This window comes from Dipodomys spectabilis, unplaced genomic scaffold, assembly GCF_019054845.1.
Source record: "Dipodomys spectabilis isolate Male_0828 unplaced genomic scaffold, ASM1905484v1 ptg000108l, whole genome shotgun sequence".
Lineage (NCBI taxonomy): Eukaryota > Metazoa > Chordata > Mammalia > Rodentia > Heteromyidae > Dipodomys > Dipodomys spectabilis.
The window spans coordinates 15,574,337-15,592,575 of NW_024870785.1; the positions used below are offsets into that span (position 1 = coordinate 15,574,337).

The following is an 18,239-nucleotide window of genomic DNA, read 5'->3' on the forward strand; positions in this document are numbered from 1 at the left end:
CTGTGACAATCTACCCAGCAGTGTAGTTGTGGCTCCTTCCCTGAAAGAAGCTTTCGGTAGAATGAGGGAAGCTTGTTTATCTTACTGGCATCGACTGAGTTGCACTTTCTTCCTTGATTAGGAGAGCAGGGCAGTAGTTCTGCTTCTCCTAAGGAGAGGGAGAAACTTTTTGCAAATGCATATATATAATGTGGCTTCAGCCCACACCATTGGAAGCAGAACCTCGTGTGGGTTAAATACCTTCGTGATGACTGTGAAGATCAGAGGGCACTGTCCCCGAGCTTTTGGTTAAGTTGGAGAGAAGAATCTCAAGGACTTTCCTGCCCTGGCTGGCTTCAGACCACAGATTCTCTGATCTCAGCCTCCTGAGTAGCTAGGATTACAGGTGTGAGCCACAGGTGCCCCGCTCACAGTGCATTCTTAAGACACTGATTCATGACTGCAGACAACCAATCAGAAGGAAGGTGACTGGCCTCTATTATAATAGGGTGGCTCCAGAATGACTTAGTATACAGTAGCTACTTGAGTAATTGTGATAATGAATTTATTGATGTTTATCCAGTACTCTGCAGAAGATTTAAAGTGAGATACATTTTAAAAAGGAAGAGGGAAAAACAAATTGTAACATTCTGTGGAGGAAAAAATGATTTTTCTTAGGAGGTACAATAGTTACACTTCTGGGTGATACTGTTTGAAGCAACAACAACAACAATTTGCTCCATAATTGATATGAACTCAATCAGAAATCTTGACTTCTGAAACACTACCTAATTTCTGTGATGAGTAGGTCAAAACAGGCCGAGATTCCTTGCTTTTGCCCTCCTGGTTTTGTTGTTGTTGTTTTCATGAAAAGAAACAAATTCACCTTTCTAGGAGCAGTGGTCAAGCATTGTCACCCTTCAAAATCCTGGTATTACCTTTCATCTTCATTATTGAGGTGGTTGTAGCTCAAGTCAGAAGCCTTGACATCTTGAGCGGTACAAAATTCCTGCATGTTTGCAGTGCGACACCAGAAACAAACGATATGGAAGGAAACACAGTAAAGTCAGTGAGTGTTCACTGGATTCCTACACAGATATCAGGCGGTCTTCTCTCAGCTCACATTTGACTTTGCACTCAGTCGCAAAGTCATAAGTCACATGGATTATCCATTGATCCTACAAATCTCAAGAATGAATGCTTATCTCTGTTTCTGGCATGTTTTCAATCATAACCTCTGTCATGCTACAGAAAACCCTAGACAACAGATACTGCATGCAATTTTCTAAGCAAACTGTACTGAAAGGGACCAAAGTATCTTAAGCCTTCAGAAACCAAGGAGTTACTCGTCATTGCATCTGTGTTTTTAAGTGCTTTATTGCCAAAAGGAGACAGAATATTTAATTTCTAGTTATATACTTTTTTGAAGAGGAAGGAATGAAAGAAAAGAGAGGAAGATAGAAAACAGAAAGAGGCTCTAGATTTGAAGAGAAAATGCTAGCTATCACTTAAAAAACTCAGTATCTCTCTTCAGTGACATTTCTAGGAGCTATATAAAGCACCAAAATACACTTCTGAATATAAGAAAGAATACCCTCATAGCAATTGAGAAAATAATTTCAACCTTTGACCTTCTCCATTAGCATGATGGGAAATTCACTGGTACCATCATTGTGGGTTTTAGCTTTCTGGGAGTAACTTACCACTAGAGGGCAGCCTTATCTCAGATCTGACACTGCCATGGTTTAAAAAAAAAAAATCATAAATGCTTCTAAGGTTCCAATAATCATATTCACAATACTTAATTTTTCCTGGACATTTAATAATCAACATGGGTTCAATTAAAAGTATCCCTAAGCAGCTCAAAATTCACGTTCACAAATTACAACGATATCACCAACACTATTCATGAGAGGTGCCATACAATCTAGCTATGTACCCTAAAATATTTCAATCAGGGTTTTTTTTTTTTTAATCTCTTAAGTCATTTCTTCTTAAATTTGTGGTGAATGCCAAGCCAATTACAATTGATACTCTTTGGGGCCTCATAATTTCAAAGGGCTCTAGACAAACTCATTGATTTACGTTTGAAGAAGAAACTGCCCAAGATAGTAGGAAGTCTGAGAGCCTCAGACTTGGGTAAAATAGACCAGAGGAACAACAGACTAAGAATTGTGTGTGTTTATGGTATATTTTACTTGCTACTGGTTTTTCACATAACAGTGTTCAATTAAAAAAATGGACTAAATATGTTCTACTTAGCCCCAAAAGATAAAAAATCATAAGATTAAAAAGAGATTTATGCTTGATATTAGTAGACTCCAATTCCACATGCTATGTCGAGAGAATATCAGTGTCTTTAGTTGGATATTCTTTCTAGTTGGAAATGTTTTGAGGACCTCTTCAATTTTTACTATCACAAGCAAGTAGCAGTAACACACATTGCTCAGGTTTTGTCTTCTAATTAGCCAATTCTGTAAATGTACAATGCACTGAATATGGGATGTAAATAAACGACTTTGCAGTAGATCCTACTGGTCTCTTTCTCCTCCTCATTAATCTCAGGTTATCATGGCTGCCAAGACTTCATAGATTTTGAACTTTTAATATCTTCTTGAGTATAGTGATACTTTTTGTAGATAAAAGAAGCTAACGATCCAGTTCTTTATGGTTTTCATATTATAGTATTTACCCCAAAGACTAAAGTCCAAACCTTCCTTCTACCCTGTTTGTGTCAGTATGGGGGCTTGAACTCAAGGACTCTTATTTTCATTTAGCTATTTTGCTCAAGGCTGATAATCTGCCATTTGAACAACACCTCCACTTCTGACTTTTTGTTGGACATCAGCATCATACAGCTTTGTCTGTCCTGGCTGACTTTGAAACACGAAACTCCAGGTCTCTGCTTCCTGAGCAGCTACGATGACAGGTGTGAGACACCAGCACCTGGCCCCTCACTCTTTGTAATTGTGTATCATCTTTGAGGTGGGAATTCGTAAGCCATATTTTATTATGTCTGTAGAAAGCACCTCTTCACTACCACCTTACGCTATTCAGGCTTAGATATTTCAGTGCTCTGTCTAGCCATGCTTTAGCTGCATTAATGTGGCACACGATTCCTTTTGGATTTTTCTTGAAGGGGGGTTCACCCGTTGTCATTTTACTGGAGTGCAGTGGAGAAGACTCACGTGCCAATGGGATATTTAATCTGAGTAGCGACTTTTTAAGGTTTCTTCCTTTCCTGGGACTCCCTGCAATTAATTCTCCTTTGCATTCAGATGAACAAACCACAATCTAGCTGTTGGAAAGGTAAGGGCCCGCCTTTGAGCTTTTGCAGTCTTTACCACAAAGCCATTATAACACAGCTGATTTTTCTGAACGACACCACATTTCTCCAAAGTGTCTAATCATGGCCCTCAGTGCCATGGAGATGCTGGGGACCACAGTGGTGAGCATAAAGACAAATGCTCCGCTCCATAAAGAGACTTGCAAATGCTCCCTTCCCCAGAAGGTAAGCAGAACATACAGACAATTATAGGTGTGATTCTATATCATGGGGTCATTACCCAGGTTCTAGCTACACATCGTGGTATCTGGCATTGCTTAGGAAAGTAATGTTTACATTTCATCCAGATTTTTTAATTTAACAAGCAGACTTAATAAAAATCATGGATGAAGAGAGCTAATGATAAGCAACTCAGAATAACCATTTTGGACAAATTGATTTTATTAGTGATTTAAAGATAGCAAGTTCAGTAAAGCATTACGTAATTGAATCTAAATTCCCCATCCCACCCCCAATATAAATGCCAGACTTCTAATTTCCACTAACTAGAGAAAGTTTATCTGGGACATTTTTTCACAGCTGCCTCGGGGGTTGAAAGGAAGATGCTGGAAATGAAGATTCTAGTCCTTGTTCTATAATGTGTCTGAGCCTTAACCTCATGCTTTTGAGTCAAAGAAGCTGTCAGTGACTTTCCAAGAATAACAGCACAAGATCACAGTGTGTGAGAGCCAGAAAAGCACAAATGAAATGTTGATTAACAGCGTCACCCTGTTTATTTGTGAAATGACTAGTAAACTTCAGAGGAAAGAAAACTCTCAGCAGAAGATGAACTCACTAGCAAACGTAAGGAAGAAACCTGATATTACTTTTTTTATAGCCATGAGAGCAAATTTTTTTCAAATGTTTTCATATTAACTTTAAAAGAGCCATCATGTTATCTCCCCATTACACGATATACTCCAGCAGATTTCCATTTAAAGAAAAAGGAAAGCAGAAATAAAAGACTGTGATCTTTCATGCCTATTTAGATCTCATTTCTGGATTTAACCTTGGGACAGTTTATGGAGAACACAAGTTCTATCATGTCAGCCACAATACTGGTTGATACAAAGAGCTGCGACTATGAGTCTCTCGGTCCCAGAGTCCAAAAGCTAGGAGAAGAGAGAGGAATCCTTGTGGAGAAGCTACCTGTTGTAGTAATTCATTCCTCTTAGGGTCAGCATGTGGACTTTGAGAAAATACCACATGCCAGTTCACACTTGTCACTGGTGCAGGTCTCTAACAGTACAGAAGCCCGCTTGGTGTCTGATTATGTTGGTTTTTTTTTTTTTTAATAGAAAAAAGTGAAATGCATAAAATAGCCTTGAAGTTTTAGTAATTAACACTGGATATTTAAAAATGTATGCAGAAGTTAGTTTTTTTCCTTTCTTCCTTCTTTCCTTCCTTCATGTTAGAAAACCCAGGGCTTTGTTAGAGAGCAACGAGCCAATTAGCTATATTCCTGGCCTACAAAAACAATATGTATATATTTTTTCTATTACAAAATATATAGTTTTTTTTCTATTACAAAATATTCTTTGAAGCTCTGTCCCAGACAAGGCTTTTATTGGTTGCTAAAATGATTGTGAGAAATTTTAAAGAAAACCAAACTTTACATTTACCTTTATGATCTGTTCACTCGTGCATGCATCCATCCTCCAGGAACAACTTCTCCCAAAGTCATTTGTAAATATTATTTTCTTAGGTGCCACAGAGCAAATTACAAAGTGGACAGGTACTACTTAGAGCAGATGCTTTGCAATTATCTATTTGCTGATCTTACTCATTTCGATTGTGATTTACTTGGCTGGGAGGGAAACAGGCCAAGCAGGAGTCTAGAAGACTATTAATATATTTACAAGTATATCTACTAAGTATTAAAAGTCAAGGTATAAATCATGGAATGTATACATTAAAAATACATTTCTGCTTAGAAGTTGTATTAATTTATACCTGGTAACATTGGGATAAGATCTCAACAGTTCTCAACTCAAACGGATGGGAAGTGATTGACTTAAGCATATAGCTGCTTTTCCTGACAAGGGTGATGTGACTGATATACATAAAACCAATTAGGTGATCTATGAAAAATGGGCCTTAATAAACCCTCTCTGCTCCAGGGTCCCTTCTAGCCATACACAATCAATTCACAGACATTTTTGTCTTTAAAACAGCCGGGGTGTGCAGTCATAATATTCGATACATATCCTATGAAACTAGGAAAACTGAGAGGAGGGTTGGGCTGGGATTGGGGGTGACACTGAAAAGGGTGGTACATCGTCCAAGAGGCACTGTACTTATATAATCTGATTTAGGTCAATGGTAACCCCTTTGTACAATGATTTCAAGATAATAAAAATACAATTAAAAACAAGAAAAAAACCCACCAGCACCAAACCAACTTGTTCCATACTTTCAGCTATGTATGTTTTCCCTTTTCAGCATCTTTTTAACAACTCCCAAGTCTTACTCATCTTTCCAAATAGGAGAAATAAAATTTTTTTTTAAAAATCCCAGCACAAGTATACCATGGAAGGGGTGGGGAGGGCTGAAACAGAGTAGAGACAAAAGCCAAATTCACATAGTTAAAAAGAAAAAGCCCGGTTCTCCCAAACCATACAATCCTATCCAATAAAGTTGGGTGTGAATCTATTCACAGACCTCCAGTGCACTTTCACAGGGACCAGGTGCTTTGCACAGGCGCCCAAATAAGAAAAATCTCTCCTGGACAGCAAATCCTTGGCCAGCCTCCCTTCATCATTCAGACTCCCAGAGGCCGACTAAAGGTACACATACTCTTACCAAACCAAGGAGCAATGCTCTCTCTGCCTTCTAGAGCTCAGCTGCATGGATGACATTTGGTGAATGTACTTTTTAGAAGGAGCAGGACAAGTGTGCCCCTGACTACACACAGTACTGAGCTGCTGCTGCTTTCTGCTTGCCCAAGAAGCAATCTCAAAAACAAAACTGAAGAGGGAGACCAGCGGGGCTCAAATGAAGATGTATCACCTGCAAGGCTGAAACTACTTAAAAACAACAAAACCAACAACAACTAGACTTCATAACTCACCGCTAAGAAAGATTATTCTTTGGTGAGTTCAAAACGCCTGATTTTTGAATGACTTTTTTTTTTTTTAAACCCTCAGTAAATGAGCTAGTAAAGATGTTTCTGTTTTATCGTTGCTTATTGGCTCCTCTTTTGTCCTCAGGCATCCATATACCAAAAAGCTACTTTGTAAATAGTGCCTTTTCTATTTTGCAGAAAAAGGTCTAATTATACAAACTTGCTCACATATGGAACCAATTTAACTATTAACTGAGAGGCAGGAGGGAAGTATTTAATATGATTCGGGACCAAGTTTTTTTTTTTTTTATCTGATATGGAAACATTTACTGCATTCCTCATTTTCCCCACAATCTATTTTTCTTCCGTCAAAATTTGCACCAAAGGCAAGATAATTCTATTAAAACACAGGATGTTGCGCTATTGGGAATGAAATATTCTAATGGTCCAGATTTATTTATATTCATTCTCTCTCTCTCTCTGCAACTGAGCTTATGGGAGGGGGGGAATGGCATTGCTGGTACCTCAGAGCTACTTATCTCAAAGCACAACGCTTTTAATCTATTAGTTTATTCCAGCCAATGGTCACTCAAAGACTAAAAGGTGTGTAGGTGAGGGAGAATGTGCAAGTTCTCACAATTCTATTATTAAGGGAGCGCTTGCACTCAAAACTTCACTGTCTACTAGTACTTCGAAAGCAAAAGCCTGCATGACTAGGGGGAAAAAAATCAAAGTTAAATTACATTATCAAAACAGCCTTTCCTTATTGTCTGGTTACTGTTCATTAGAGAGAGGAGGAAAAAGCTACTTAAAACATCTCAGCCTCTCTACTTTCTCCCAATCAACCACAAATATTCATAAATATCACATATATTTATATATACACGTATCACCAAAACCTAGTAGCAAAATCTATTGTTTTAATTTACAGGGAAATAAAAGAATGAAATGTCTTCATAAATGACACTTGAGTCGCTTTACGAAGACCGCAGGAATCGCCTGGAAGTGTTTAGGGCTTCTTTTGGGGGGGGGGGGGTTGAATTCTTTCACATAAGAATTCGGTAAGAAACATTTTTCCCCTTCCAGATGCTTTTTCCATGCTTAAAAGCGTGCATCCGAGAAAGTTGCCTCTCCTTTACTTAAAATCCCGCGTGGCACAGGTTCGACCCCATCTACCTGCCGACTGCGAAGGGGAGGGGGTGAAAACGTTCATCCTACGGAAGAGAGCTCGCTTCCCGCTCGCCTCCGGCCTCCCGTGCGTTTCGGCGGGTTCCTAATTAATAAACGATGCCACCCAATAGGTACTGAAGAAACGCAAAGCTCGCGGAGAACCGGCCCGGTGGGGTGGCCTTCATCCCCAAGCGAGGCGAGCATCTCTCCGCGCCGGGCCCCCGCGCCCGCCGTGCGGAACTCGCTCGCGAGACAGCTCCGAGGGGCTGCGCTTCACGCAGACGGGGTTTAAATCCCCACGCGTGGCGGCGGGGCCGGCGAAGCTGCGGATTATCCACCGCCGCGGAGCCGCGGCGCTGAGTCTCTCCGGGGCGGCTCGCGGTACTCGGAGCGCGAGGCTCGGTTGTTCCGGCAAAGCAAAGGCGACTTTTTATTTTTTGCACACCTCCCAAACTTTGGCTTTCCGGTCAGAAACTTCTCTGCCTTGCCACGGGCTTCGTTGCTCCTCACTGGAGACCTCTGCCCTTCCTTTACGACCATGACCCCCACTCTCACCAGCCCACCCCACCCCCGCCACCCTACGTTAATGGCCGGGCTCCGATCCCCCCACCTCGGATCAGGACTGGAAGGCCGGGTGCGGAGGTTAATCGCACCCGTCGGTCCTCCCCCCACGGTCTCTCCCCGGCCTCTGCCCGCCGGTCCTGTGGGCTGAGAGTTGGCTTCCCACACCCATGCGCAAACCTAAGTTACCTAAGTGGGGTGCGCTGCGGCTGGGGCGCCCGCCCGCCGCCGCCGGGGAGTCCCTGCCGCTCCGCCTCGCCCGGCCCGCGCGCGCTTTCGGAAGTGGCCACGGCGTGGACCGGTCTGGACGTCCCCAGCCGACGTGGGGCGCGGGCGAGCCGAGCTTCCCGGCCCGAGGGGGTGCGGGGGGTGCTGGGGGGGGGGCGTGAGGAAGGCCTGGGGCTCTAAACCAGACCCTGAGGGTGACAGCGCGACTGCTCGCACGGCCTGGCCTGGCCGCGGGGCGCCCTCCCCCCACGTAGGCCACAGCGATCCGGGGTGCGGGTCCTTGTGTGTGTGTGGGTCGGGACCGGATCCCCCCGACCCCCGCGCGCGTCCCCCCGGCTGTCCAGACCCTTCCCTTCCCCAAGCGCCGCGACTCCAGGCAAACTTTTCTTTTGGGGAGCCCTGCCGGGTGCCAAGCAGACCCAGGCGGGTGACAGAAGCCGGAAAGGTCGGAGACGCCGGGTTCAGCCCGCGCACCGGTGCCCCAAAACCCGAGACCGGGCCGGGCTCCGCGGGCGCCGCAGCGCTGACACGGGAGGCCTCGGAGGGGGCCCCGGTGCCCAGCCCCGGGCCGTACGTGCGCCCGGGCAGGCGCGCCCACCCCTCCCCCTGCGCGCCTTCCTCTCCGCCCCCCTGCACCCCCCGCACCGAGCCGCCAGCCCACCCGAGTCCCCCGGCAGGGCGCCCCGGCTCACCTTTCATCGCTGCGATCACAAAATACATCATTTAAGCCGCGGTGCGGAGAGCGCGCAGGGAGAGCGGATGGTCCGACCCCGGAGCCCCCTCTGCCGCCGCCGCCCGAGCCACAGCAGCAGCTGCCGCAGCTGCCCGCCCGCCGAGAGCCATCCGGAGCCATAAGAGGCTCCATGTGACCGGCTGACATCACGGCCGCAGCTCTGTTTACACCGCGCCCCTCCGCTTCCTCCCGGGGCGGGAGGCGGGAGGCGGGAGGCGGGGAGCGGGTGCGCCCGGGCCCCGCGCCCCGCCCCGCCGCGCCCCCGCGGGCAGGTGAGCCTCCACCGCCGCGGCTGGGCGGGTCCACGCGGGCTCCGCGCTGCCCTCCTGCGCCCCGGGCCCGCACCCAGGCCCCCCCCCCCCCACCTTCCCGCCACACACACACCCTTTCCTTGCCAGTCCAATCGCCAGGGACCGCCCGGTGCCGCACGCGTCGGATCACTTTCTCCCATCCCCCCCCCCCCCCCAAACTCGGGGAGGCCTGAGGCGCCGCCGCCGGACGCCACTGCCCGGACCCCCTGCTCCCGGGAGGTGTGGGGCGCTTTCCATTGGTTGGCAGAAAAAAAAAGGAGGGGGAGGGGTTTGATCTAGAGGATAGTCACCCTAATTTTTCAGAGCACCCTGGTTCCACAAAGCTCCTACAAAGCAGTGATCCTGGAACAGGGACATAAGCGCCCCCTTAGTTTTACAAAAGAGACTATCTGGGCACCGGGGAACTCCGCCCCCAGTAATCCTCTTCATGCCAGCTGAAGTCCTGTTCCTCCCCCCCTTCTCCGCCCCCCCTCCAGAATAAAGCCACGGACACCTGGGAGAATTAGAAAAACGTTGTGAAATCACCCAAATGCGCTCCAGGTGCTAGCCAATTTAAACCTCAATTCTCAAGTTTATCATGACCAGAATTACCTTCCCGGAGAACCCATCTCTAAGCGGGAAAAGACTCTAGTTTCATAACCCTAAAGATAAAACGTATTTTACACGGGGTGGGGGGTGTTTTTACAAAAGTCTCTAAAGACCAACGTTATGAATTTTAACTTGCTAACTAAGATTTAATTCCCTCCACACTTTGAAGCTTAATCGTCTTTACTGGCCGAGTGTAAATCATGACATTATTATTGTACAAATGAATATCCGTATGGTGAATTTCATAGCTATTTAGCCACAATCTGGATTATTTAAAACTTGGACAAGTGCATTTATAATAATGAGGAATAGGGGGAATTAGAGCTATAATAAATAATAATAATGGGGGGGGTTCCCAAAAATCACATTTGCCTACCTGCTGCTGTTCTTCTGAGAAATTTCAATTCTACTTTTTGTTGCTGTTGGTCCATTTTGCCATTTACAAATTAAAAAAAAATACTGGGTGACTATTAGTTGTTGCCTTTAGGATAATTAAATAAGAATTCTAGCATTTTTCTGTCTCTTTTTTTTCTTTCCCATATAACTGAGTTTCCCTTGCCCCCATTGAACCATAATTTAAAACACATGCAGACAGCCCTGAAAAAAAACAAGATTTCAGAGCTTCCCAAATCTCCAAGCCCCTTTTCAAGGCAAAAATTAAGTTTTCCCAACATTTTCACAGTGCTCTCATTGAGAAGGTCAGAAAAGTTCACTGTGTTTCAGTCAAACTGTGTGTGTGTGTGTGTGTGTGTGTGTGTGTTTCAAAGAAAAATGTTTGATTTCAGATCTATCAGAGCCCAGGTTTCCCCCTTTAGAATAAAATACCACCACAATAAAAACCACCACCAAATAAAAACCACAATAAAAAAAGCATTATAAAAATGTAAAGCCAAGACCTACCCATGTTAACTCAGTTGTCCAGCCATAGCAAAGTGGACAAGGGTTGCAAAGGAATTAACCATACTCCATGTAATGTTTACAGTTATGAAATTAGATCACACCATGTTCCTGTGATGCAACCCACTTGCCAGTGAGGCAACGCCCCTCAGGGACACAGGCTCCATCCTTCAAATCTGGTTCTTGATTTCCCTGTGCTGACAACGAGAAGAAGAGGGAACTCCACGCTAGCCTGGTGGTAGTTCCTAGGCCCACTTTTCTCACCCTTTGTGCTGGTAAAAATAAAGCAAACTGAGTGGCCAGTGGCTCACACCTGTAATCCTAGCTACTGTACTCAGGAACCTGAGATCTGAAGATTTCGGTTGGAGGCCAGACTGGACAGGAAAGTGAGAGACTTATCTTCAGTTAACCAGCAAAAAAGCCAGAAGTAGAGCTATGGCTCAAGTCACCAGCATGCTAGCTCTGGGTGAAAAAGCTAAGGAATAATACTCAGGCCTTGAGTTCAAGCCCCTGTATTGGAGGACACGGACACGGACACAGACACACACACACATACACATATTCAGTAATTACACATTCACAGTTATATTGTTCTTTACTTAGTGAGAATGAATCTAGATGTACAACTCTGAGAATTCATGATGTCACTGGAAAACAGTATCCTGCTTTAGAAAAATAATGCTTTGAAAATAACCAAATCCATTAGCTTTTGCTGGCTGGTCAGACATCTGACTCCAAGGTAAATAGCCTTACATCACTAGTCATCGGCATGTATTTCCAGACCATTTCAAATGAAATCGGTAATGGGGAATGACAAAGAACAACGTGCCATGTATTCCTGCAGTTACAAGTAGTAATTGCATGTAGTAAGATCCTCCACAGAAATCTCATCTCATCATATTTATGTGAAATATTTACACATTTATTTCAGAAAGACACTTCTGGGATAATGTAATATTGACCTTGCCCTTTAGAAATGTGTTTCATTCACAACCTACAACTAATGAGCAACAGAATTTCAGATATTAAGTTCTAACCTTCCTGTGTGCCTGGATGCTTTGTAATACATACCTCTCTTACATGGATTCTGCCTTTAACCCTAGCTATACTACTGCTCTTTATGTTAACACAAAGCACCCAGGAAACTTGGCAAAGAAAAAAAAAAAAAGAGGTAGGCCAGGTACCAGTGGCGCATATCTGGAATCCTAGCTATTCAGGAGGCTAAGTCTGGTTCAAAGCCAACGTGGGCAGGAAACTGTGAGACTCTTATCCAGCAAAAAACCAAATGAAGCTGTAGTTCAAGTGGTTTAGCACCAGACTTGAGTGAAAAAGCTAAGGGGCAGCGCCTAGGCCCTGAGTGCAAGTCCCAGCACTGCCACCAAAATGAATGAACGTGGTTTTATTCTACATCAGTTGAGACACAAATTTTCTATGAAATCATAAGTTTCCAACCAAACAAATCAGCAAGGAATGAAAGGTTCCTTATGCCCTTTCAATAATGCCAAATGGCAGCCATAATTTATACCTTTCAGTAAAACTTATACCCACTGTATATTAAAATACAAAAATGCAGAAATACAATATTAAAATGCAATAAGCATCTGGGAATAGCTTTACATTTTATTAATTAAATGCTTACAGAGTTTGTACTATGTGGAAGGGGAAACATGTTATTAGTGTTGTATTCTTCCTATACTTTTATTTTTAACCAAATGTTCTCAAAGGAAAAAAAAAGTAAGAATAACTACTTGGGCCAGAGTAAACTCATTTCTTACATGGGACATCTATTCTCCTTTGCTTCTCATCACCTGTGCTAGGCTGCCTGTATTCATACTTTTGTATGGTCCTCAAAAAATGTTCTAAGTTTCTAAATGGCCTTTGGCTGAAAAAAAAAACAAACTGAAAAAAGGTTCCCCACCCCTGGTACATGAACATAATCAAACAGGGTAAAAATTCTTTGCTGTGAATGAATGTATGTTTTGTGTTAACTCTTAAAAGGTTTCTATTGGTAAATCTCAGAAAAGGAGGAAATTAGCCAGGTGCGGGAGCTCCTACCTTATAATGCTAGCTGAGATCTGCATATTATGGTTCAAAGCCAGCCCAGCCCAAGAAAGTCTGTGAGACTCCAGTTAGCCACCCAAAATCTGGAAGTGGAGACGTGGTTCAAGTGGTAGAGTGCCAAGCCTTCAGCAAAAATGCTTAGGGATATTGTCCAGGCCCTGAGTTTAAGGCCTAGAACTGGCACCAAACAACAACAACAACAACAGTAGCAAAAGAAAAAGAAGAAACACATGTAATCTCCCCAGAGATGATGGACTTCCCCCCAGACTGTCCCGTCCTGGATTTCACACTGGATCTGGCACATATCAAGGAAGCAGAATGGAGCATCATCAGTAAACTGGTGCCCATATGTTTTCTTTCAGAGGGTAAATAAAGAAATGATATTTTTACTTTCATGAGTTTATTTGGTTTCTTACTACATAGGGATTGATCCAATGGCATATCCATCCCCTCATCCCCTGCTAAGGAGTAGAAGGAGAAACTGGTGGATCATTATCCCTAGTCTGCAAGGGCAGTTTGCAGGATAATGATTATTTCAAAGCCTGCTGATAGATGGGACAGACATTTAGGTTCTCATGTAGCCTCTCTCCATCTCTATCTCTGCCTCTACCCCCTCCCCCGCACGCCCCCCCCCCATCCCTCTGTCTCTCTCTGATGTGTAGCAACTTCCTAATTCAATTAATTTCTTTTTAACTGAACAAGTGAAAGGATCAGTGAAAGGTTAATGTGGTCCTGGGCTGCTTGATTTGGCTGAATCCTTAGTCCGCCTTCCAATGTGATCTATAGGAGTTGCAACATTCTGGTGGACCTGGGGCCCAGTTTCTCATAGGCCAAATAAGGATAGGCCTAAAGAATTCTAAGCAAGATCACTTGGGAAGCAATAAAGAAGGAAAAGATTTAGCCTCCATAGATCACAGCTTGGCTTAATTTTGAGTCCAGAGAGGAGCCAGTATTTTACAAAAGGAATATTCATGAGTAGAGTCACACTGGCAAGGGCCATGAATGAATGAGCTGAGAGAGAAAAGTCCTGATTGATCTTATTTCTGAGTTTGTGTTTAGGGGGAGGAAATGGATGTACTAATGTGGCTTACCTGTCTTACAATTTTAAAATAAATGTACATATAGCTTTAAGTACACATGTACATACTTTTACAAATGCATTGTCCAGGAAATACAACACAACATGCATTTGCGTGGCAAGAGATGTCTTCAGTGTTTCATGTGCAGGCTCATACCCACACACATTTCTCTTAATCGGTCACACAAAACTGAGTATCTATGTGCCTATCACTGTGCTAGGAAATCAAGCCAAGAACTAGGCAGAAAGTTCCCTTATCAGCTGACCTTTGCCTTGAAACCCTATAGCAGAGGGTTCCCCGAGTGAGGTAGAGGAAGTGCAGAGTCTGGTTTTCCCAATGAAAAGATGCTTGGTACCAAATGTTGCCACCCATGGTCCACACGTGGCTGCAAGTCACTCTGAATGTGATGGAATGTCAGAGGTGAAAGATTTGGCTGTATGGAGTCAATGGTTGCAGGGATTCTGGGATTTCTGGAACCAAAGATTTCATATACCTATTAGGAAATTCAGAGAAGTGGTGTTCTGTTTTGTAACCATCCCAGTGAGGAAAAGGGTAAAGTTCAGCCAGACACATGGAGGAGCAGCCTCCACAGATGAAGTATGCAACAGGTGCTTCAGTACCACACACACACACACACACACACACACACACACACACGCTAAGGTAGCAAGAGAGATATAAATCAGAATCAAAGAGCTCTTCCATTTCTCTATATCCCCAGCATCTATCTTCACCCCTTCTCCTAAAGCTGACAGTAGACTGGCCATTCAGGAAATTTTTCTTTTTGGTAGCTAAAGAAAACAGGAAAGGGGTTCGGAAGGTGGCTCAGTGGTACAGTGCTTGCCTTGCATGCATGAGGCCCTGGGTTCGATTCCTCAGCACCACATAAGCAAAAAGAAAAAAGCTGGAAGTGGCGCTGTGGCTCAAGTGGTAGAGCGCTCGCCTTGAGCTGAAGAGCTGAGGGACAGCACCCAGGCCCAGAGTTCAGGCCCCACGACCAGACCCAAAAAAAGAAGCTCAGGGATAGTGCCCAGGCTAGCTTGGGCAAGAGAAAGTCTGTGAGGCTTTTTAATAAAAGTACTCAGAAATAAGTCCGCACGCACATGCACCCCTGTCCCCCGTCCCCACCAGTAAATATAAATGAAGTAAGGACATAGAATCCTGGAATCTAGCTTTGTTACCTTGGAGAGACCATAGCACCTGACAGGAGCCCAGGCCTTATTCAGGGCCTCTGTGAAATAAAAAGTGTGAGACCAGACATCCAAGGGACTTCTGCAATGCCTACAACTCATCATTTCTCCAGGATCCCCTCCATCCACTTTTGGGGAACACTGTCACCTCTTGTTTTTCCCCTGCCTAGCCATGCCCACTCACTTCTCCAAGGAGCCTTCGCTACTCCATTGAACCCTATGGTATAGCTAAAGGAGCACTGGCATTACACCAAATTGGGCACAAAACCAACTGTCATCCCACTCAGGAGCTCAGAGATCTTGAGCAAATCCTTGCTTCATCAAGTGTGAGATAAGGCTAAGCAGAATCTTGTAAGGTCACTAGACAGATTAAAGTGAGCACTTTTAAGAAATGACAAATTGATCATCATGTTTTAATAGCACTCACCATCAGCACTGTCTCTCCTTCTAGCCCATTATAATGCTATTCACAGAACTTGTACCTGGCATAAAACACTGATCCTTACTAAAGAGTTGTTGAAATGAGTATTAACATGCAATATGGCTATGCTTTCTACAATTTGGAAACTCTATGTGTATGTGTGTGTATGCGTACACACACAATAAACAACTAATTCTTTTTTGTGTGTGCCAGTCCTGGGGTTAGAACTCAGGGACTAGGCAATACTCCTGAGCTTTTTTGCACAAAGCTAGTGCTCTATCACTTGAGCCACAGCTCCACTTCAAAGTTGTTTTGTTTTTTTTTTTGTAGTTAATTAGATATAAGATTCTCACAAACTTTCCTGGATGGGCTGACTTCAAGCTGCCATCCTCAGATCTCAGCCTCCTTGACTAGATAGGATTACAGGAGTGAGCCACCAGTGCCTGGCAATAAATAACTATTAAGTTAGCATTAGAGACATGAAGATAAATAAGAGCAAGTTACCTCTATCTAAAAGGCCTAAGGCCTAGCAGTCCTTTACATCTTTTTTTCCTGTAAGAGACTAAGCTCCTAACTAGCTAATAGTGATTAAGCTATCTCTGTGTGCCCCGACATGAAAGAACATGAAAGAGGAGACAAAAATGACCCTAACATTAGCTTGTCCTTCAAGGTGCTTGTAATCAAACAGAAAAACAACGGCAATGCTCATAGTGTAAGACAGCATCTGTGACATGTTATTAGAAGCGTGCCAGGAATAAAGGGCTCTGTGGATCAGGAGTGAGAGGTTACTTTGTAAAGGGTTCATTCTGAAACTTCCTGAGAAGGATTTTCAGAGGGAGGTAGCATCTGAGTGAGGCTTTGCAGGTCAAAGGAAATCTCAGTGGATAGAAATAGAAATAGGATCTGGGTGCTAGTAGCTCACCCCATAATCCTAGTTACTCAGGAGGCTGAGATCTGAGAATCATGGTTTGAAGCCACGCAGGGCAGGAAAGTCTATGAGACTCTTACCTCCAATGAACTGCCAAAAGTGAAGGTGTGGCTCAAGTGGTTGAGTGCTAGCCTGAGAGAAAAAGCTAAGCAAGAGTCCAAGGGCCCTGAGTTCAAACCCTAACACCTGAACAAAAATAAAGGAAAGAAAGAAAAAAAGTAAAGAAAGAGAAATAGGAATAGAAATTGGTAGGAGGGCAGAAACAACAGCTGTACAGACAGAAAAGGCATTTCTCACTTAGGGAACAATTAATTCCAGGGGTTCATAAAGTACCTTCAGATACATACAGATAAAGCAAGGGTAGAGAGCCCCAAACAGAAGCTGTAGCTATTGGTCCTGCTTCCCAGAGAGTGCCTAGGGCTCAGCTGTTCAAACTGTACAGAGAGAGGGGGGAGGGAGGGAGAGAGAGAGAGAGAATGAGAATAGAGGGCAGAAGAAAGAAATACTGGTTTCAAAAATAAATCTCTTTGCAGGTCATCTATTTCACTCTTATTGTAAGGATTAATAGTTGGTTTGATAGCCATAAAGTTAAATTACACTTAATAAAACACATAGAGCAAAAGAAATGCATATCACAGCACCAAGGAAGAATAAAACTGGAAATGGGTGTTATTTCATTGGAGTGGAAAGCTAAGCAGAGCACTCTAGGAAGAACAAGATAAAATGTAATGTTATTTTTTTTGCATCTCATCGAGTTCTAAACATTATTTGAGACAGTCCTATTAATATAGATGCTTTGAATGTAGACCCCTATTATTATCATTTTATTTATTTAAAAAAGAGTAAAAGCCAAGCACCAGTGGCCCACGCCTGTAATCCTTAGCTATTTAGGAGGCTGAGATCTGAGGATCACAGTTCAAAGCCATCCTGGACAGGAAATTTGTGAGACTTTTATCTCCAATTAACTACCAAAAAGCTAGAAGTGAAGCTGTGGTTCAAGTGGTAGAGGAAAAAAACAAAAGTCAAACCCCCCCAAGAAAAACCCAACCAACCAAAAAAAACACCTGCCAGTCAGTGCCTAGGCTTCAGGTTCAAGCCCTAGGAACAGTACCACATACAGAGAACAATCTTTAAAAGATATTTTCAAATAATGGAGAAAAGAGGAACAGTTTGTGCTTTTTTTTTTTTTTTTTTTTGGTGGGGAGGGGATCATATATGATAAAGACCACACAGCAGCATGGGCATCTCTGGGAAATCCAAGTCTCACAGCTGAGAGAAATCCAGACACAAACGATGGCATTCTCTTGCTTTTGTAGAGAAAATATGTTCTTGTTCAGTCAAGCAAAGTAATCAATTATTCTGCATTATGAAATCCCCATTTTCGAACTATTGACATTACAGGCAGTTGAGCTACCTGTCAATAGTGGTTTTGATGCTCACATTTCAGGTCTGGTTTAGGGGATGGATTTATCTGGGCTGACAAGGACGGACCACAAGGCAATTCTCAACTCTTACGAGCCCATCTATTATTTATGTCCTGTCCTGCACAGCGAGCACTAAAGTATAAATAGAACGGAGTGCGTGTTTTCATTGGAAGGGGAAAAAAACACATACTTCAGTCTTCTAGATAGGTTGGGTTCATATTAACAATGTAATTGCTGCTTTTCTCTTGCATTAAAAACTATCCTTATGTTTTGAAAAGTG

The 18,239-nt window shown here is 43.6% G+C and overlaps 1 protein-coding gene across 1 annotated transcript in view; it reads right to left on the minus strand.

Annotated features, from left to right (window-relative positions):
• Rora (RAR related orphan receptor A) overlaps positions 1-9,414 on the minus strand; it is a 93,966-nt gene extending 84,552 nt beyond the window's left edge. The window contains exon 1 of the mRNA XM_042687394.1: positions 9,020-9,414. Coding sequence (XP_042543328.1) covers positions 9,020-9,050 — 31 coding nt within the window. The 5' untranslated portion in view covers positions 9,051-9,414. The remainder of the gene's footprint in view (positions 1-9,019) is intronic.
• Positions 9,415-18,239: the final 8,825 nt, after the last annotated feature.